This window comes from Thermobia domestica, chromosome 7, assembly GCF_964235325.1.
Source record: "Thermobia domestica chromosome 7, izTheDome1.hap1.1, whole genome shotgun sequence".
NCBI lineage: Eukaryota > Metazoa > Arthropoda > Insecta > Zygentoma > Lepismatidae > Thermobia > Thermobia domestica.
Window position 1 is genome coordinate 298,017,662 of NC_137460.1, and position 23,423 is coordinate 298,041,084.

The following is a 23,423-nucleotide window of genomic DNA, read 5'->3' on the forward strand; positions in this document are numbered from 1 at the left end:
AATGTGTGAATTTTAAAGCTAGTGCTTCACTATTGCGAAAAAGTAAAGATCGAAAATTTAAGTGTAGGGTTGCTCAAAATTTAGAACAGTTGATTGCATGTGATAATAACCACGTCGACCTCCACATGGAGCGTACTCTCAGCGCGCAACCATGCATTAGGCGCGCAGTAACAAATAAGTTGAGAATAAAAGAAAAGTACTTTGGTAGGCGTAATACGGAAAAAACTAAACCCGGTCACAGACGAACTAGACGCAAATTAAAGTCGAACTGTAGGCGATCTTATTTTGAGTCAAACGTGCGGAAAAAAGTATACATCGACTCCGAAGACTACTAAAAAGATTAAGCGAAAACACGTACGAACATTTTATAGTAAACTACATGGGAAATATAGTAATAGTAAGAGCAAAAATAAAAAGAAATTTATCCCAGGTATCGCAATGCAGCGTAAATCCAATTGTCGTAAACTAAAGCGTGTCATTAGGCGAAATTTTGTAAATGCGCTGCAAAAAGGAGAAAAGTTCCGCAAATTAAAAAACTAACTGGAAAAGTACACGTAATCGTGCTAAATTACAGCTTACAAGCGTAGCCGGCATATATGGAAAATTAAAATCTTAGCGTGAACTTCACTCGAACTCGGACTAAGCCCTGGAAGAGAAGAGAAAGCAGAAATACCGAATTTGAGTTTTAGGGAGAATGAAAAAAGGATTCTTAATAATTTATTTGATTATTCCCCTCGTATTTCAAAGGATAGGTTTTTACTTTTCATATTCAAAGTGCGTGTCCACCGCCACTGACGCGCCGGTCCAAGAACCATGCATATCGCTCTATAATCAAGTATGTTCACTTAGATGTCATGTTTTATGGTTTCCTTAAAGCTTTTGGAGATGAAAGATAAATGTGGAAAGCAGAGGAAGGACAGCATTGGAAATTTTAAAAAGGAAATTTATTTAGAACGCAATTTCGGACTTTGAAATAGAAATAATACCCCACCACTTTTGAAAAGTATGGCTATCCTGTTTTGCATGCGGACTTTCTGTATCGAATTCTTGTTAGAATGTTCAAGTTTTGTATATTTTTTTAAGGTGTTTTCAGTTTTGGGAACCAGACTTCATAATAAAATTTTATTATGAAATTTTGTTTTGAGTTTTTATTCATTCTCCTTTATGTTTGTATTAACATTTAGCTGTCCCCATACAATGAATCATTTATAGAAATGTTAGGCAATTAGAGATATTTACGAACATAATTAGAGAAGTACTAGCAATAACTACAATTAATCATAATGTTAATATTTTGGGTAATTAGATAAGTGTGCTCTTCAGATAATGAGTTTTTTCATCTGATGTGATTGTCTAATGGGAAAATATGCTAAGTTTGTAATGCAAGATTAAGTCAAAATACTGTAAATTAAACACAATTTGGTATAATATTGAAAATAACGTTGATTTTCATAAAGCTGTTTGTTGATTTGTTCGTCGTTCTATATATATATATTTGCCGTCTATTATGAAAAGTCAATGTGTATTCATTGCGACTAATGAGTCCTGAAGTTAATTGAGTTCAGAGAAAGCGATAAGTTAAGAAGAGTTGAAAGTTAAAATATAATTATCCACTAGGGACGCCACTACTTTCGTTACAAAATTAAAGTGATGAAACCAGTACGGAGCCTGGTTGGGTCCCAGCTAATGTGTAGATTCGGCAATTGACTACACATTTCAGAATTTGTAATATTAACTTTTAATGTTTGGCATATTTAGAGAAAAGTATAATAGTAATAAAATTGATGTTCGGATTTTCGATTTTGATATAATACTTAGTTTTGATTTGGATTTAGAGAAAGTAAATTAGATGTTATTCCTTTCGATTTTTGAAAAAAAAACACTTGTTTTATTGTGCCGGGAATCATAAACCGGTCTCGAAAAAAAAAGAAAGGAAAACCCGTTTACGATTCAAGGTACCCTTTACTACGATAAACACCAGATACTATGATGTATCGATAGTACGGAGTGGCTACGACAGTTTGGCAGTATATTGTAAAATTAAAGGTTATGTTATGAGAATATATTAAGATTGTTACGTACGGGTAGACCCTGAACAACATTAATGTTTAATGAACAAGTTAATGTTATTGTTATCTTGTATTTCACGATTGTGACAAATGTTTTCGGATGTGACTTTATTCTCTGTAAAGATAAGTGCAATTGCTGGTAAGCCACAGATAAATATTGGCTTGCGCTCTTTGCAAGGTTACATTTGTAAACCTACCAATTTTGTAGGTATGAGCAGGCCTGAAGTAATACTAATGACTAAAGGATTGATGAATTGAAATGTGGGGGGGTAGCATTAAATCTCCTCCCAGGGTATGTTTCTGGTCGTCCTTTCCATTATATTTATTTTCTTAAAATGCCCCCTAGAGGCCTGAATGTTGACAGCCCAATAGGTGTTGGGAAATTAACCCCGATGTGTCATGATTCGAATGCCGAAGGTATGCAGCCAGGGTGGTATATAAGGTCTAAGTGTAGAAGCTATTCATTCGAATCGTCAGGGAGTTTAGCGCCCCAGCAAGCTTCAACTGTAGGAGATTAAGTCAGCGTCGTTGGTTTTAGGAACCAACTCATTAACCTGTTTTTTATGAATGGCTTACAACCTGAATTGTCAATTAATGACGCAAAGAATGGCGCTTCGTAGGGCTTAACCGCCGTTAACTCATTTATTTGTATTAAAATATTCAAACGCTCATTAGTTATGTCGTATGGTACAAGTATATATATAGATATTTTAATTATTTTATGTGTAGTGGTATGCATATAGATTTTGTTTAGTGTTGAATTTTACTAATTCCATGTATAGATTTTATATATTTAGTATGTTAGTTTTGCTCGTATATTATATATAAATATATGTATTTACGTATTATGTTAGCACATTTTAATTATTTTTAAAAAATGAATGTTTGAAACGAAAAAAGTAAGTCTAGTGCGGGAAACACATCTAAAAAACTTTGTTTTCGTAATTTTTTTTACGAGTTTATCTATTGCTCAACGACTCACACAAAGGAAAGAATATCTAGTTTTTGTTTCCTTTTGTGTTAAATATTCATACAAGTGGAATAATTTGGTTAATTAACTTTACTGAAATATTTTATTCAGTTCAACTGAAATGAAGCAATAGATAGAACTTTAGGTATATGATTAATATGAATAGAATAGGCGTAGGTAACAAATCACTTTAATGTTTAGCTGATTGTTTTTATGTTGATTAGTATAAAAGGAGAGAAAATATTGTATTAAACTAGCACTTGTCAATAAACTCACACAATAGTAATACTATGTAACGGAATTTAAATTAAATTTGAGAATTCTATTAAAAAAAACGACATAAGAAAATTTTGATTCGTTGTGTAATCTAGTAATGGGTAGGTCCCATTGTTCATAGTATGTTGAGGGAGTAATGCATGAGGCAACTAGGCACGTGAAAATTTATAACGTTCGTCAAGCGAACAAAATGATTGCGAATAAAGTATTTTAGAGCTATGCACGTTTGAGTTCAACTAAATGGCAATTGAGGATTATAAATGATTTAGGGCTATTTTCAACAAGCCAAAAGGTTGATTTAGAGCGGCATCCTTACATGAACTTACTTTTATAATGTGTGCGTGTTTTAACGTGATGCCAAAGGCCAGCAGAAGGCGGCTCACTCCGTAGATAGTTATTCCTTGCTTCCCGAATGCGTAGGTTGTGAATGCTAGATGAGTAGGAACCGTTTGTTGTGCATCTTTAATATTTTGGAGGTGGTTAGAATATCGCTCTTTTGATGTATATTTGTGATTAATGCCCATAAATGTGCTGGTAGAGTTTTATTTTTCCATTGCCAATAAGACGTTTGTTGAAAATAAGATTATGTAATTATTGTATCAGCCAAAAATAGCGTGTTCGCTAATGTTGTAAAGATCCGTGCATTAGTGTTGATGCCTATGTACCTGTTATACTTGATGATTTGTTAAAAATACAAGTTTGTTTGCGAGTACTACTGATAATTAAAAAAAAGTAATTTTTGATATATTTGTTTAAATAACAGCAAGACAAGAGATACTGTTTTGTGAGTTGACCTGTGATTCTAAAGTTATTTGAAACATTTTAATGAATATTCCGTTTTGCCGAATGAGCAATATGATTATTGAAACTTGAAACTTTAAATGATTTTGTATTCCTTTAGAATTTTTGATATTTAGTAAGTTGTAATACAGTATTTTAATTAATCAGTATACAAGTAATGTTATAACTATTTTACGAAATGCTTGTTTTGAAAACTGTCTTGCTTTATTAATGTTTTATCTTTATGAGAATATATACATATATATATATATATATATATATATATATATATATATATATAATTTATATTATAATTTTAATGCTACATTATGTGTTTATATTTAGTAGTTGAATATTACAAAATATTTTTGAATAAAATGGTTTGGGAATTAAATAAGTTTGTTGTAAAAAAGGTGCATATACACACATTACGCTACACTAGATACACATATTAGGAATTTCGGCTTTAGCGTTTACACCGTTGTTAGGCAACACTTCCGAAATATACACATTTTCTATTATTGTTTAGTAATAAAGTATTTTTGTGTTAATGTCTACCTGTATATTCATTTAGTTTCAAGTGTTTACTATAATTTCAAATATGTTATATATTCAGTGAAAATGATTGGAAAATCAATTAAAACATCCATTCATGATGAGAAACCAACAGTTGAAAAATAAATAGATAAATAAATAAATAATGGATGAAAGAAAAGGACTTATAAACTGCAAATTTAAATGAATAATATGAACATTTTTATTAATGGTGGTATAATGGTGGCTTAAATGAGGGATTATAAATATAATAGGTGGCTTTAACAACACGTGGCTTATCGTCATATAGGTGGAATAACCTCATAGTTAGCAAATGAAAAATGGTCCATTATGTACAATGAGGTACCAATGTACCGATTTCCATGGTGAACTTCCAGTGAATTGAACCTATATACAGGATGTTCCACAATATAATGATTTCTTCAGTGATACTTAACAAAGACCATTAACCCCTCTGACGGCCGCGGTTCTCTTCACAATTGAATATATTTGTTCGCTCGATTGTTCGGGAACAATAAATTATCACCGGCGTGAGGCTCACTTTTGGAATTTAAAAGAAAAAGGACAATGTTACTTCTAAACTTTATTAACCACGGCTCGTATATGGAGAAGAAATCTTCAAGCTTTTTCCAGCAGTTTGGTATATTGTAGATTTGTGTTAGTAAGCATAGATCGGGTCTTGCACCTAGTTCAGTCGTTCCGAATTACGCTTTCCAAAGCTTTTCTATTATTCTTTTTCGTGCTGCATGCCTAATGAGCCCGCCGAGAGTACGCTATACACTGAGGTCGACGAATATTGTTATCATCACGAGTAATCAACTGTTCTACATTTTGAGTAGCCCTACACTTAAATTTTCGCTCTTTACAATTTCGCAATAGAGAAGTACAAGCTTTAAAATTCACACATTTTGGCAGCTGAAAATTAATAAATGTTGTATCTGCTGTACTGATATTATGATCACGCTTGCTCATTTTAATTCTGCTAATAATGCTCCACGAAAAAGAGTTTACGTTAACTGAAATATTGATAAAATTCAACTGGGTATCATTGGCTATCTTATTTTTTATTCTTAATCTTGGTGTAACATTTCGGCTCGATATCGCAAATATATTTTCGACTGCGTGTGCTTTATTGAAAGTGTTACTTTTACGCTGGTTTACGGTAAACATTTCCGACCGACTGATTATGTACGATACGTTGACTACGTAAAACACAATTATCTTCGCGGGCCTACGCTCTAAACTGTGAATTTGAAATCGTTTCCTTCTACAATACTCAAGGTGATAAAGTCGGAATGGATTTGCAGGACTAAAATGCAATTCACGTTAGACATACGCGGTTACGAAGATAAATTTGAATTTGTGAAGTCGCGCAAAACCATTTGGCTGTGACAAAAACGACAACACTGTATATTCGTTACGACACAAAACCAACAATTGAACTCTCAAGCCTTCACTGGCTTCTTCGAGAGCATGGGTACGTGCAACCTCAACGCTACAGCTCATCATGTGTGAAACATCGGCATCCCCTGCAATTACATCGGCAAAACAATTACATTAGAAACATAATTGTCTAATGGTACACATAACGATTATTCCTTTTTCGCTATCTCTACACTGTATATTTCCTTTTCCTGACTGAAATCCACTTTCTAGTTTATTTGGCATATATCTTACACAACGTGGGCCGGCTCGAATTCAAGAGTATTTGCGGTGTCTTTTTCGGCTTGCACTTCCTTGCACTGTTGTATTTTGTTGGCTTCCCTACACTCAATCTGTGTCGTTCGCATGTATTCACAATTCTCAGTGAGACATTTCTTTCATTCTACTACATTATTTTAAACTCGGCAGTTACTGAATCAACATGATTGGTCGCGTTAACTAATTCATACCGTACCTCAGTTAATGAGTTATTGGCTTACTTTGATATTATTACGTTAACTGTCTGCTTTGGCATTCAATTCGCTCTTTTCTACGCTCCTACTGATTCAGCCATTTTTTGTTCTACACGTCCAATATTCATTTCCATTTTCTGAGCAATAGTTTCTAATTGTTTCCTTAATTCCTCTGTCAACATTGCTTGAAATTGTTCTAAAACACTAGCCTCCATATAGATATCAAATACGAGCAACTAACTCAAAGTACAAAAATATAAATGTCTAAGTTTAATACGAAAACAAGAAACGTGTACTTAAAACATGATACACTAAGAATTTTGATATTACCACCATTAGGTTTGCGACCGGTTTAACTGCTTGTTTCCCTTTTTATCTTATTTTTTTTCAATACATGTAGCTGTGTGGCACAATTGATAAATTAAGATTTCACTTACACGCAATATTCTTCGACCGGTCAACTGCTTTAGGGGAGTTGCATTTATAAGGATCTCAGGTGTTCCACAACGGATAATCCCAAGGGTCAGCTCGAGTCCTCTGTTGATAGTAATAAGCGATCGTCCAAGTCGGCACAACTTTTCCTTCGTTTTCAATGATTTGGAGTCAGAGTTTGTCAAAAAAAACTGAGATTACAAACGAATGTTAGGGTGCTAACAAATATGTGCCAGTCACTTCACTGCTGATTTCTGCACAATATTAGGAAAAAATATTTTACACGAAGGTGTATGCAAATATCGTACAATCACTGACGATAAACTAAAAAAAATGGCTCTCACGTATGCAAACTGCGATTTAGCTTGCGAAGCTCAATCCCTACAATGGGAGCACTTATAAGAGTATAACGTGTGTTTAGAACAATGCACCCCACTCGCTTTCGTGGGTGCCCTTCCGAGTTATGACCATGCGTTCGTACAAAGCGCTGAAGGTTTTTTTTTTTATCAAATCAAAACTTGTATATGGTCATCCGCGAAAATCCCGATTTTCAGACGTAGCATCGGGACCAGAATTATCGTCCAATTAGCTTTTAGTTATAACAGTGCGTAAATGGTGAATGATTGTTCCGAAAGTCAAATATAAAGAAACAGTCACCAGAAATGCAGGAATTACGTGTTTCTTGACCATTTACGGCCGTAAGCCCGGAGCTATGCTTACTAACATAAATGTACGAAGTACCAAACCGCTGGAAAAGGATTCAAGATTGCTTCTCCATATACGAGGCTTGGTAAATAAACTTTAAATTAAAATTGTCATATTTCTTTTAAGTTCTAAAAAAAATTGGTGATAGCCGAAACGTTGTCTTTAAGGGGTTATGTTGTGTATAGTACTTAATTTTTGTACGAAACAATTTACATCTTGATTTAATTTCGCATTTTTGCAGAGTAAATAAAACGGACAAACAAATACTTCCAAGGTTGATTCGGTGGTCAGATGGTGAACGCGTTGATGTCTGTATTAAATGGCCGTGGGTTCAAGTCACAGAAGTTGTAACTTTTTTTTCTAAATATGTTTCTATATCTTCACATATTATTAATATTTATTTTCTTGCATTTCACGTATGTTATCTTAGATCATGTGTTCATGGATTAGGGTAGCATAAAAAGAATTTCGTTATGTATACTTACAGTTTCCTATGTTTTCTTCAAAATGGATTTCTATATGTTCACATTTGTTAAGAATTATTTATATACTTCAATTTTAGTGTTCATGGGATAGCGGTAATTAGGTAAGGATATGTTTGCAGAAAATATAGAACGATGCCAAAGCACATATTTTTACACAGCAATGCGTTATTTTTCCTTTATTCAGAAAGTTACTGCGAGTATGTGCTATGCAGCTAAACCTTCCACTCACTGTTAGTGCCGGTGGCATCAGTTTTCCGAACGTACACTCATTGTGGAATAGTTCTTTTTCTTCAAAAATGACCTATGAATTACACTGTTCAACAAATTTTGATCGAAAGTATGTATATTCTTTGAAATTGCGATTTTTACATTTATTTAAGCATAATATGAAAGGAAATGATAATAGAAGAATTTTCTTAGCTCAGGTTGTGAAAAAAAATGCCTTTGTACAACAGTAGCTGTATATATACAAATGTATTAATATTTATAGAACATTTAAGCAAAATCCTTGTAAAAACCTACATTTCACTTTTTTTTTTATCTATTTCACTCTGATGTGATAAGCTGGGGAGTTAAGAAGTACCCTAACCTATAGCTCTCTATACCCTTGTACTTCCTTTTTCAAAATTGCGCAAATACGAGTTTCACAGCGATACAGAAAATAAAGTAACCGTGGTCAAGTTAAACATTAACAATTCCGTAATAAAAATCAGTATTAACATCAAAACATGAAAAAATATGTACAAATACCTTTTTGTGCAAGAACTACACTGCAATGTAGACAAAAGATTCAAGTGATCCCTTGTACAGGATTATGTTTATTTTATTTTGAGTGTCTTCGCTTGGCTTGCCTTTTGTAGGTTACATCTGGAGCATCCCTTGCAATAGTCCAACAGTAGTTGGACAATATGTTAGAACTTTACTTTCCCTCATATATCTTCTCCATGGCTGCAATATCTTGATGGAAACGCTCACCATGTTCGTCACTTACTGCTCCACAATCTTCGGGAAAGAAGTCTAAATGTGAATGAAGAAAGTGGAGTTTCAGAGACATATTGCAACCAAGACTTTCGTAGCACATAACAACTTTGTAGCAGTTGTTTGTAATTTGTTGCTCGGTGTCTTCCCAAGAACTGTGAACAAACACTCTTCAAGCTTTCCCACGCAGCTTTCTCCTCACCTTGGAGAATTTCGTCGAACTTGTGATCTTTGAACAGTTGCCTAATGTGTGGCCCTATGAAAACACCCTCTTTAACTTTGGCATCACTTAATTGAGGGAATTGTCCTCTTAGGTACTTACAGGCCTCATCCTCTTGGTTCATGCTCTTAACAAAACTTTTCGTAAGACCTAATTTAATATGTAGAGGGAGAAGCAAAATTCGGTTTCGATCTACCAGTGGTTCATGCTGCACATTTTTCACTCCCGGCTGAAGAGTTTCTCTGGTACTCCAATCACTTTTGCGGTAATGAGATCCGCGATCTCTACTGTCCCAATCACATATAAAGCAACAATACTTTGAATACCCTAACTGCATACCTAGCAACAGTGCTATTACTTTAAGGTCACCACAAATGAGCCACTGAAAATCGTAATATTTAATGGTTTGAAGTAAACGTTTCAAGTTTTCATAAGATTCCTTCATATGAACTGCGTAGCCTACAGGAATTGAAGGAAGTTCATTTCCAATATGTAAAAGCACTGCTTTTAAACTTACCTTGGACGAATGTATAAAGAGCCTCCACTCCGTAGGTTCGTATTTAATTTTAAGTGCTCTCATGAGACCATTTACATCTGTACATGCCACAAGTGTGTCTTCCATAGTAAAAAATGAAGTGAACATCTTCTTCCTATTCCGATACACTGAAATATTTACTTTTTCCTGCAATAAATTCCATTGCTTTAAGCGTGACGCTAAAATTTCGGCTTTCCTTTTCGAGAGGTCCAAGTCTCTGATTAGATCACTAAGCTTCTCTTGAGTAAGTCTATGTGGTTCACATGGAGGTTCTTCTACAACAAACGTAGGGTCCTTCGAAGTACTTGATTCAGGAGCTCTAACTTCTTGATCATCATCAGAAAAAAGATCGTATTCTTTAGGTGGGTCAGGAACAGGTAGTCCTTCTCCATGTGGAACAGGGCGCATATCAGAAGGAATTTTAGGATAGATCAAGGTCCGCTTCTTCTTCGTGGAAATTCCGTTCTTGACGGAAGGAACCATACAAAAATAACAGTCTCTGATGTGGTCGCTTAGCTCCCTCCAAATCATGGGCTCTGCAAAAGGCATTGAGCACCCCTTCCCATTAATCCAATTTCTTAGATTGCTGGCACAAGTGTTACACACAATGTGGAGTGCCCAAGATTTATCTTGGTCTCCAAATTTACAACCAAAGTAATATTGATAGGCTTTTCTTATTAGTGGTGTTATAGTCTGCTTTTGTGAGGAAGATGTCACTTCCCCACACACGCAGCATAAGCTATCCGCACTGTTTACAAAACTTCGCGGCGTTTTTGTTGCTTGAAATCCTCAAAATATGACTTGAAATAGTTCCGACAATTTTTTAAAAATATACATTCGAAATACCAGTATTTTTGCGTACTTGTAGTTGTATTTTTATATCCTGCACTACACAGACGTCACACCCAAAACGCTGATGACTGCACTAAACCTGTCTTTTCTAACAATAGCAGAACACTACTGAGATAAGGAACACAACGAAACCAAGCGTTCATATAGTTTCTCCAGTGTTGCCGGATCAGTGTAACATTTTACCCCAAACGAAGCGAATATATTTATTTTTAAAGCGTTATTATTAGACATGCCTGTAAAACGAAAAGTAGAGCTAATATTCGAAAATAACTTTCAAATTCGTGATCAGCAACCCAAAATCAATAAGAATTAGCTGATTTTGTTCAATTTACATTTTCGTTGTTGAACACTGTTATTATTCTGATAAAATATAGAAAATAACTGTGCTAAAATTCTATTGGTTTTATTTGAACACGCATCTTTTGGAACATTCATTCCAAAACTGGTGTCAAGTCTGGCATAATATCAGGACTAATTTTTTTCAACTATATACATACATCTCATTTGTGTGCTATTGTTCATAATGTACATGAATACAAACAAAGGTTTTTAGTCTGAAATTATGGTGTGTGTAAGCGACGGCAGTCTTCTAGAACGAATTTGCTCGTCCGTGCGTCTGTCAAAGAGTATCAGAGCAAAATATTTAAAAAATACAGAGAAACGTTTTCTTCCAATCGAAATAGGTTCCTTTTCATTTAACTCTGTATTCAAACGTGAATTGGTTGAAGTTAACCATTTCCAATTTCAACGTTTATCGTTCTACAGCGAATATTGTAATATAGCGAGGAGTGTTTGCTTGCAAATGATCAGCGTATTAACACAATTTCATACTATCCAATATACCTTACCGAAAAAAGAAGATGGTTCAAATTTAGTAATGTATCCGATTTCAAAAGTAATTTTTGTGTAGAATAAACGGTAAATGCTTTCATGATGCTGTTTATAAATTTTTCAGCGTCCCTCGAGTAGATTCAATTTCCTCGGTTAACCGTATACTGAAACCGAAATTTCTTCAGACTAGTCATTAGTTTCAGACTTAGCTAATGGAACGGTAAACGATAACGAGGAGTGATTCTTCCAATTATCCTGTGTCTATACACAACACATAATTACTGGGTAGACGCTCGGACAAAATGAACTTTTCAAAATTCAGCATTGCTGCCACTTTCAGTACCAGTTTCATCATTTATTGCTGTAGAACGAACACGGTAACAGGAAAGCAGAAGCGGTTTGCTACCAAGAATTCAGCGTCTCAAAACACCATACCCCTACTATCCTGGATATTACTAGTACAACTGGTTTCAAAAATGATCTCCGTTGAAGGAACACTGTAAAAGCTATCAGGAAGCGACTTTTTGCATGGGATGAAGCATCGCAAACATAGGTACCATCTTGTGTGTTGAAATCTTAAACCAAACCAGGTTATACTAACCACATGCAATTTAAACTTTTATCGCCAGAGTACGAAAACACGAAGACGTCTTTCAAAAAACAATTGAGCTTCGAATATAAAATGATTCTAGAACACTCTACCAAAAGAAGAAGTGACTCAAATTTAATATTAGTTTAGGTTTCAATAATTATTTCTATATGACAGTCGCGGTAAGAGTTATAGAGGTGCCTTATTACAATCAGCTGAGCGTTCTGCATTTTCCAGTAAGCACTATTCAAAGCGGAGCGATTTACATTAATCATTCGTGATGTTAATATTCGTAATTGTAGGATGGAAACCGTAACAGACATTAACAAACGGTTTGTGCAACTGATTGAGGGTATGTATTGGATATATCACAACCAACAGTATGTTACGAAATCGGAAGTTGTTGAAATTTTCTATGCTGGTAATTTCAATACTGATTTCTGTAGAGATATCAGGATGCAATTCGTACAACCGATTCAGGTTCCCAAGAATAGGTCCATCTCCTCTGTCCACCCTCTATTCAAACCGTGAGAGTTTTAAATTAGGCATTTCTGATTTCAACATTATCCCTACAGAACTGAGAAAGTAACAGACAGCGAAGTGCGTCTTTCTGGAAACATTTCAATTTTTAAATTATACATATCGTAGTTACCACACAGCTCTCCCAAAAACGAACGGTTCTCAAATTTACTGTTACATCCGATTCGATATAGTTTTCAACTTTCGTTTCCATAGAACAAGCAGATAAGGAGAACCAGTTTCTGCAAGCGATTGACGTCTGAATACAATATATAATGACTATTCACGACATTCTCAAATACGGAAGTAGTTTAAATTTACTATTACATCCAATTTCAATACTTATTTTCTTACAGGTAGAATGCTAAAATCTATCACGTTGCAGTTTCTTGTAATCGATTCCGCATTCAAATACTATGTTTATCTTTTCCGCTTAAATTCAATTCTAACTGAACGTGGAGAACTATCCGTCTTCGGTTTCAACTTTTATCGCTACAAAACGAAAATGGTAACAGGTATGTATTAGCTGTTGTTTAGTAAGTAATTAGTAATTCTGTTATCTAATTTTCATAGAGAAAACTGTATAAGATGTCGAGCAGCTCTTCTGCGATCGGATCAGCGTCCCAACGATAGGATCTATCTTCTTCCTTAACTTCCTATTCAAATTACCGATTTTTTCAACATTTATCTGTATAGAAGTGAAAGAGTAACGGATAAGTAGTAAAAGATTTTTTAGATAGATCCAGCGTTCAAGGAACAGATCTTCTTACTATATGGGAACAAATTGTTACAGATGTACTACCTCAAGTTTGAGGATTGAATTCGCATATTTTGCAAGTCTTAGATGAACACTGTGAAACGATATTCACTTGTTTAATTTCGGTATTGTATAAAACCTTTAATACACCCCACCAAGTTGAAACCTTTATTCATGCATTAAAAAGTTGTAGCTATGTAACAGATGTTTGCCAGAAGTTATGTGAATGGTTAACAAAAAGTGTGCCGCCTTCACATGTTTTTTTTTCACTGCCTTGAATTTTAACCTTTATCCTGATTTGAAATATTATTTTAGTACTAGGCAATGCTGTTATTTTGTTCGTTTTCCAGCCAATGATGTATGTTTTATCCACTACAAGATTTTACAATTCCGACATTTACGTTGGTTATTGCACATATTCCGCTAACACCGTATCAGTTATTCGTAAACGCAAATATTTTACGAATTTTGTAACTTTTTGAACTTGTTCGTTATAGTTGTCTTAGTGTAAACATTATATTTCTGAGAGATTTTTAAACACTTGTTTATTTCCTTTTTCCATACGTATGCAAAATTATCCCGCTTCTTTCCCACTACTAATTAGCATATAAATAAAAGCTCAAGATATTAACTCTCATATTTTATGTTTGTTCATTTCATGTCATGTTTCGATTCAAGGCGGATTTCTGATTTAAAAGACGAACTACCGCCAAATACAATGAACAAAATATGTGGCATAGATAAAAGGAAAGCTATCGAAGAATCTAAATTTTATGAAGATATTTAGTCCAAGACATCGCAAGGAGATGTTGTGAGTGAATATGATGTTGAATATATACGTAGAGAGTATGAAGAGGAAGCATGGTGAAGCGATATTGAACCAGGGATGTAGAAAATGAAAGTAAGCTTGCAAGTCCTGCCTCACGTGCGCGTTCAAATATATATATATGAATATCACATGTATGCCTTATGTTATACATACCTCTTTAAAATTTACAAGTTCCTCCTTACTATCCTTCTTACACATGTAAAAAGGAAGTTGTAAACAGGCCTTTTTTGAAACTCAATACTATTAAATAAAGATTAAGGGCAAACCTCGGGCAAGACAACCTTCAGTCGTTTATGGTAATGCAGTATGAAAGGGATATGCTAAATAAAGTGAATAAAGATGTCTTAAATAATAAATACTGTCATGATAATGCTGAATTGAGAAGATTTCTGGTATATGGTAAGAATGTCCTTGCTTCTTGCTTCTTGCAGTGCATTAATAGTAATTAAGCTTTCTGAAACCAAAGTGAACTATCATAAATCCATTTTCGAGCTGTCATCAAGTAAGTGTAAAACTGGAAAGCCAGGATGTCAAATATCACAAAAAAGGTAGATTGCCACATTGTTACAATATTTTTTCATGTGAGTTTTTCCACCACTGTTTCCAAAAGTGAAAATTTATCCCAAATTATGAAAAACTACAAGGTTTAACCTGGTTACTGATAGTTTGAAAATGCATTTAGTTCACTGTTTTCAGACAGCTCAATTGAGGTCCCTATAATAAAAGAGATTCAAGTTATACATGACGTTTCCAATAAGTTTTATTTACTTTCGGAAAAATACTCGACGGATCACAATATGCAAACTACAAGAGCCACATCGCACTCCACTCGAGGGTCTACCAATGAGTGAATTGCGTCGTGGTTCTCCTCCCAGCTTATATATTTCACTATGGAGAGTCAATTTCCTAGGCATAAATATATCTACTTCAAAGGTCACTTCCCGTGAACTGCAAGGTCTTCACCTTATATATGATGTAAATGTTTTATTGAGTGTAACAAAATAAAACTATGTGGTTTTGAAACTTAGCAATTTTGAGCGTTTAAATGGTCTGCGAGGACAGTTTGTAATAATACTCAACACACAACTGTTGATCAGCCAGTTAAATAAAAAAAAATACGCATGTTATAATGTCCCTAGGTTACGTTCAGTGCGCCTTATTAATGATTTTAAGTCTACGCCCCTCACAGCTTCTCATTGTGACCCTGGTAGAAATGAGAACACTATTGATATTAGAAAAAAACTAATCCAGAGGCATGGGATAACATTAAATGGTAAAATAGCAAATTAATTTCAAAACTTAGCTCAATATATAGTAAAAAATATCGCAAGAAGAAAAAAAAAACAACGAAAACAATAAAAAATCATACATTACTTTAGCACAAATTATAAATCTTTATAAACGACGACGAAAATTTGTTATAAACAAAATTGACTTCTCTCGAAATAACCTGGAACAGGTGAACATCACTTCCGTTTTGTTAATGTTCATTATAATGCATGTTTGTAATTCCAGATGTTGTTTGGCAATAGACAAAATGGAAAAGAGATATTCGGAAGAATGAAAAGAAAGCCAAGAACAAACTTTTAGATATTCTTGTTAATTGCCAGCTGTTTCTTCTTCTTTTAATTCCATTTTACTTGCGCTTTATCCTATCGATTTTAAGACAATACTGATTAGAATTAATCGCGAAGGATTCATCCAAATAGTAACGTTATATTTGTCTTAAGACAAAGAAGAGAGAGTAGTTTTTTGATTCACTCCCATCTCTTTTAAGTTTTCAAATTTTGTAAAATATATGCTATTAGAGTAAGTTTTAAATTCAGAAAATATCTTAACCCTTAACAGGGAACGTTATTATTGTTCGCTTAGAGGAAATGCGTGTCTGTGGGACACGGACATGTATAAAGCAATATCTTTTTTAAAAACCTATGTGTAATGTAGAATAATGAAAATTTATATTCTGTACTTGGAGCAAAATATGATAAACAAGAATTACATATATTAATTCGGTTTTATTGGAATATAAATTCGGAAAATATTTCAATATCTAAATAAAATTAGTACATAAATGTAAAAACTGACAAATTTTAAGTTAGTATAATTCTACACATTACTACCCTGCAAATATGCTATTTGTCCGCATGTAGCTATCCTGTTCAAATGTGCTATTTGTCCAAAAGAGCTTGGAAACGTTTAACGAACATGGTAGCTTTAAATAGATGTCGTCCCAAAGTGTCTTGAAAATGGTGAATACATGTCTTCGTATCCTGATTTACAAATAGAACACAATATTAGGGGAGCAATAAGGGCTTTATTTTGAGATAGGTCAGTAGATCTGTAGTTTAACTTTGCTCTAATTTACTTCAAATTTGTTTCGATTTTCTTCCAACTTCATATTGAAATATCCTGAACTATATCATCATCACATAAGGTAGACAGATTTTTTTTTTTTTCCAGATTTCTTACATGGGTGACTATACTAGGCATCCCTTTGACTATGTTTTGATGAAGAACCCTTCGGTTTCTTACTGGTTCATTTCAATTCCAAACAAACCTGTTTTTACCTCTGTATCTAAGGCCTTCGTTATCACATGAAACTTGACTAGGGCTGCTCACATTGACACTTCTGCTACTACTTGAGCTCACACCTGGCACTGTATCAGAATTGGTATCGCCCTCACTGTCAGTAGGTAATTCTTGACTTTCAGGAAAAAGTAGGCGTCTCAGTCAGAATCTACTGAAGACAATAATATAAATTCCTTCTGTGCTTTCAGCATTTTTGGAATTTTTGCCGTGAAATAAGGATCTGCTGTACTTACAGTTTCATTCTGAAATTTCTTTCTCGGGGTACTAGGTCTATATTTTGCAAATACATAAAATCTCATACAAACAAAATACTATGTTGCAAGAGCTCTATAGCTTCTATTTCATGGTAAATAAAAGTAAACCACAAAAATTTTTGAAAGAAAATTTCTCTTCAAAAAATGTGAGTTTAATAATCACGCAAAAATATAAACGATAATGGAAATGTGTGCCTCTCAGACACCGTAGGTTTTCTACAATCATCGATAAATGTTCACTCAGACATTAACGCCAACAATGGACTACTGCGACACACATACAACTAAATAATGGGAAGGTACTAAGAGAACCGATACATTGAGTGAATCAGTGCTGCCAATTTAAAAATGAAATAATATCTTTGTTTTACGTCCCACGGTTATGCCGGTGAGGCTAAAGGAGACGGTGATGATGAATAATGAATGAAATGGTGGAATGAACAAAGTGGGAGGAAACGGGACAACCCCGTGAAAACCCACGCAAGCGGTGTTTGTCCACCACAAAGTTTATTTGGCGGGGGCTGGGATCGAACCCGGGACCCAAGCGCCAGAGGTGAACGCTCTACCACTGAGCCACCGCGGCCCCAGTGTTGCCAATGTAATACAAAGAAAAACCATAGGTGTCTGACATACACATATTTCCTCTTAAGGGTTAAAAAGCAGAAGGAAACGAAGGAGAAAATGATTGAGTTTAACCTTCAGGGACGATGCAATATTTAAAATGCATTTTCGTAACCTACTGAGTTATAACAAACCAGAAAAGAAAAAAAAGGAAATAGACAATTACAAGGGTGAAAAAGGCATTACGCAAGTGCCCGAGATAAGACTGTAAGTAGTCACAAAAAACGGAGAATGCAGGCTAAAATCTTAAAAGAAAACAATAGTACAAATTAAAGAAATCCAGGTTTGTTAATGGAAATTCTTGTAAAGGGTGATGCACAAGCTTAAAAATGACACCCACGCCTATATCCTGTGAGCTTTGAGCGATCAGCAAGTGCAAATCGAACAAACGTCAATTTCATTTGATACATAAAATCTAACTTTAATTTTTAAGGCTTCACTCGTGAACTTCCTGATTTTATATGGAATAGCTCAGCGTTTTCAACTTTGCGTTTACAAGAGCAAAAATATAGACCTGTCCAAAAGGGCAGTATGAACTATGGGAAAAGCTATCAATACACACAAGTACTGACAAAATGATAGAAAAATCATATCTTGGTGGAATTCCGTCTAAAATGGTGTGAAAAAATCTTGAAAATTGAAAAAAGTGCAAATTAAAGAAGGGGAAAAATACGTGGAAACACAAAATATATCAGAAAACTGATACTCAAGTAAACTGTAAACCATTAGCTCCATCACCTTTTCGTCTGTCTTGGTTTGTTGTACTCTCACGTTCCTGCACTTTCGATTGGATCATAGAATATATTCCCCCGTGTAAGAAATATAATAAAAGTGAAAAATAATTTTTCTCAAAGCAGTTTAAATCTTTGCCTCATAAAAACTTGGACTCAACCATCATCGTGCTTTACTAATGTAAACCTACATTAAAGAATGAAATGCAGCTTATACGATATAGTTTTTTATCATAATAAGAAATTTTGTTCGAAAGGCGGGATGTACTTAATAACATCGTATTTATGATATTCTTAATCTGGACCCTAAAAGGGCTAATTTATAAACAAATAAATAACGCTTCGCTGGCATTTTATGAGTACATCTCATTAACCCACAATGAAATTTGATTTAACATCGCTCTGAAATGAATACAAATAATAATGGTGATCTATATAAAAGTTCTACAGGAGTTCTATATAGAAGAACGAAAAGTCGTTTGTAAAATACCCTTTTCAAAAGTACAACGAGAACATAATCTGATAAACCACACCAAAAATTAAAATTAACTTTACTTAGAAATCGAATTGTAGTCATAATGACCATCCACCTTTAAAGGGAACCCAAAAAGAAGAAACCGACGTCGGGCACATTTTTAAAACTTATTAAGATTCTATTTTGTCAAAAGAGATACTTTGCATAGTTATTTTGTATTGATAAATCTATTCTTAATCTTCTATTCCAAAACTGTTCTTAAATAAAAAACACAAAATCCTGCGGGACTTGTATCTATGGCCATTCTCACTTCTATCTAAAATCTAAAAGCAGAGTAACAAAATTTATTTAACTCACCTAATAAGAAAGACGTTATCTCAAATTACATTCACTGCAGTTAGAAGCGAAATAACTGGCAATAGATGTTAAAGTTTGAAAGATGTTAAAAATAGAATGGTTGAGAAATTTTTCATGCTTTGTACCTGAGATATTCTTACGTTCCTTTATATATTCAAATAAGACCTCAATTCATTTCACTCGCCTGAAAGAAATGAAACGATCTCAAATTATACCATCCGCAGAGTAGGAACCGTTCTGATCACGAAGTTTGAAAAAGTTTAATGCTAGGAACAAAATTTCTCTCATTGTTTGTCATTACGGACATTAATACTTCCTTCTTCATTAAAAAAAAAAATATATATATATATATATATTCGCGAGCTACTTGCCTCTTCTACTAGGAATAACTGGATGACAAATACATACTTCTACGATAGGCTAAGAGCAGCGCAAAAAAAAAAAAAAAAAAAAAAATCGAATCGGAAAGCGCTTTAAATAGAACGAATTGAAACTTTCTTTGTAGTCACCACCTAGGGATTTTCTTATAAATTTCTAGATTGTAAAAAGCACAAATCCCAATTTGTTAAACTTAACTACTAAAAATGAAAAGAACTAAGTTATTTATACAGTAAATTTGGTTGTAGAATAGTTACCACGATCGTCGCCATGAAACAAAAATTCAATTACCCGCTCACCTCATTCCACACATACAAGCAGACAGAATATATGACGCCGCAGTAACAGAGTACGATATGACTGTACAGAGACACTCAGTGAGAAAAATATGAACTACCACCAACCTATTTACAGTTCATGGTTTTGCTAACAGATGACTGAATCTCTTTTCATATTTTGTGGGAAGTAATGCCCGATGTGCAAAGAACCCCGTCTTACGGTAGCTAGTTACCACTGTAAGCGAAATGAAATATCAAAATTTAATTTGGCAAATCATAACACAAAACTAGAAAAACATTTGCGAAGGAAGGAATTCATATAATTAAGGAATTACGTCCCTAATATATTGTGTTAATTTGGAGCACAAATATACAAGCAAATAAAGCATTTAAGGATGTTACCTATAAAATACTTAGGAACGTACAAGAACACATTCAACATGTAAGTTTATCCTAAATACAGAATTTTGCGCTATCCTCGTTTACCAACATTCTGCGTAATGCCCTAATCTGCATAGCAATCTTCTTTTTACCGGCCATCTAGCACATGCTAGTTAGCGTTGTTTGTACAATAATTCACATACCATGTACATTTACTAAGCCCCTAAAGTGATAATATATTGAGAAATTTAAGTCCATACTCTAGAAACGATTCCTGGGAATGTAAAAAGTCGACTTCCTTGAAAGAAGTGTGTGCAGCTATGAAATGGTTTGATGTATGGACCTCTACAATTTATGAACATCCATTGATTGTTAAAATATTCTTTATCTTGTATTTTACTAATGTCTTTAGAAGCCCTCCGGAAAAATGAGGCTAGACACATTTAAGCTAAATTCTAAGTAAAAACACAAACGTCCATAGTTTTTGTTCCAATATAATACATTCCACGTTTAAATTTGGAAAATATTAGGATAAACACCATTCTCACGATTTCTTATTTTACATAAGTCTCTATATAAATAAAACACTATTGTCGAGCACCCATATTTTAAATGTGTGCAACATTTAGTGAGAAGTGTGTAACCAATAATAAAGAAATAATTAGTTTATCAAGATCTGAACTACATAAGATTTGTATGAGTCGTATCGATCTTATTTTTATTTGGTATACAGCTTGTCTATCTGCACCATGCCATTTCCAAATTGTAGGTTACCAACTTACGTTCGAGATGTCTCCCATACCTAAATATTTCTCGTGAAGTATTCCTTTTAACCAACAAACCTTCCGAACGCATGTAACCGTATTATCAATCTGAGCCAATTAGTATATGAAAAATTGAACATTACCTTTCTGGGCGAAATGAATTTAAACTTTTTGTTGTTAATTGTTGGGAGTCATTAGAGTACGACCCGCAAGTCTCCTGAACCACTATTTTTCCAGGCGTCTCTATATTCCTTTCAAATTCAGGATCTTCTACTGCAAATTCTGATTTCACCCTATCAACGTTTAGTTTCACATCCAAAGAACACATAGCTGTATCCTTGTCCGTTGTTTCCTCTCCTTTCGTTGTGGATAATATTAACTCTTTCTTGTCAGTCATCAGTTCGTATGTCCACCCTTTCCCTTCGAGTGGATCTTTCTGAGGTAAGTCAAAAGCAATTTCTTCTTTGCACATCAATTCCAACTTAACAGACGCCTCACCAGCCATTGTGAATTGAAATATAATAAGAATTTAACACTGCTCTTATACTTCCCTTATATTTTGTTGCCAGTGTTAATGAAATGATTTACAAGAACGTTCACAAAAGCAACTTATATTTAAAATCATCATCTTCTGCAGTTTCTTATTTCCTTAGCCACGATCGCTCTCGGCAATTGTTTGTTTGTTTGTAGCAGCCGGAGGAAAGTGAAATGGCACCCGAAAGTTTTCTGTTTTAGTTCAGATTTTGTTCAATTGAGATCTTTTGTCGCTAGTGTAGCTCACTCTTACATAGAGGTATTCTCGTGTTTCAGAAGGTATCCATCCATCTTTATCGTTTTAGCCGGAATAGCAAATCCTGTATTTCTGTATGCCATTGCGGTTTGATTGACTGTCGAACTCCCGTTGCGTATACTAATTTTATTTAATATACGTAGTATTATTGCTTCAAGTGCTACTTTTGATTGTGACTTCTTCCGCGACTTTAGATTGTTAGTGCGAACAATTTAATATTTTAACACAATTTTTCCACTTGACAACAATAACTGGTCGTGGCTTTTGTTTGTATGTGTAAGCGTCTCGTGGAATAAGACGTTGATTTTCGGTGCCATTTGATAACAGTCACTAGCATCACCTACGCACCTACGGTAACTATTGGAGACAAACTTAGAGATCTCTTGCCCCAAACACTACACATTTCCCCCCACACAACCCAGGTCTGTTCTTAAGCACCACGTGTAGTGATGGGTAAATTCCCGGGAATATATTTTTCGGGAATATTCCCTGGGAAAATTCCCGGGAAGATTCCCAAATGGGGAATTTATCCGGGAATTTATGTACAATCAGAAAGAAAATTGCATTCTATTACTATACAATGATTTCAAAGTTGAATTAATTTTTATATCACAGCCAGTGGCGTATTTACGATTTTGTTTCGGGAGGGGCTTTACTAACTTTCGGGGGGGCTTTGCCTGAAAATGGGAAAATTCTGCAAGATATTTCATATACTTTACTATAGTAAGTAAGATTTCGGGGGGGGGCTTAAGCCCGGAAGCCCCCCTCCTAAATACGCCACTGATCACAACATATTATTACTGTTGTCCACAGAGGATTCTTTAAAATCTATATATTCTGAACGGTACTATGTTACTTTATTAACACTTTATTATATTTAGAGAGTATGCATAAATGTACATTTATTTACAATATGTTCTGTGCCCACTCCCCCTTATGTCCATGACGCACCCCCCCAACTGTCTATCCGTAGGTGTTCTTCCATGAAAAAATCTTCTTTTCGATTAATTTTACCCCCCCCCCCATCAAACATATTTATATAGATTTTTAACCCCCCCAAATATTTCAATGACGCAGTTTGCGTCATAGCCCCCCCTTGTGGGCACCCCTGAGTAAATTATATAGTAACAGTTTAAATTTATATGTAAGTGATTTGCTCAACTTGACTCTATTACTGATGTTATAAACACATTAAATTTATAAATGTTGTAAACCAATTAGATTGGGTAAATGCTAGAAGATACATGTCTCACAAATTTATTAAGATTTGTGCATACATATTTATGTACACAAAACTTGCAAGATACTTACTTACTTATCATTATATTTTAGCAGTAACATTGCCATACACGACCTTTCATTCTACCTATTTCTCGAAATTCCATACTTTAATTCACATGTAAAAGAAATCCGAGTACCTCTTCAGAAATTCGAATCAGAGGGAGGAGACAGACCGACGTCTATTACTAACAGGGGCGGATCCAGGGGGGCGACCGCGGCGATACCCCCCAGAAGAGGAAACTCTCTT

General features: G+C 34.4%; 1 protein-coding gene across 2 annotated transcripts in view; it reads right to left on the bottom strand.

Moving 5' to 3' along the window:
• LOC145691089 (uncharacterized) overlaps positions 1–22,182 on the bottom strand; it is a 34,291-nt gene extending 12,109 nt beyond the window's left edge. Inside the window, exons 1-2 of one of the 2 annotated variants that reach the window (XR_014132334.1) lie at positions 21,249–22,182; positions 19,305–19,488 (exon numbers count right to left, since the gene is read on the bottom strand). Coding sequence is in view for 1 of the 2 variants with exons in the window: in XM_081766764.1 (XP_081622890.1) it covers positions 21,249–21,610 (362 nt within the window). In the remaining variant the exon portion in view is untranslated. The remainder of the gene's footprint in view (positions 1–19,304; positions 19,489–21,248) is intronic. The other variant, XM_081766764.1, reaches the window with a different exon arrangement.
• Positions 22,183–23,423: the final 1,241 nt, after the last annotated feature.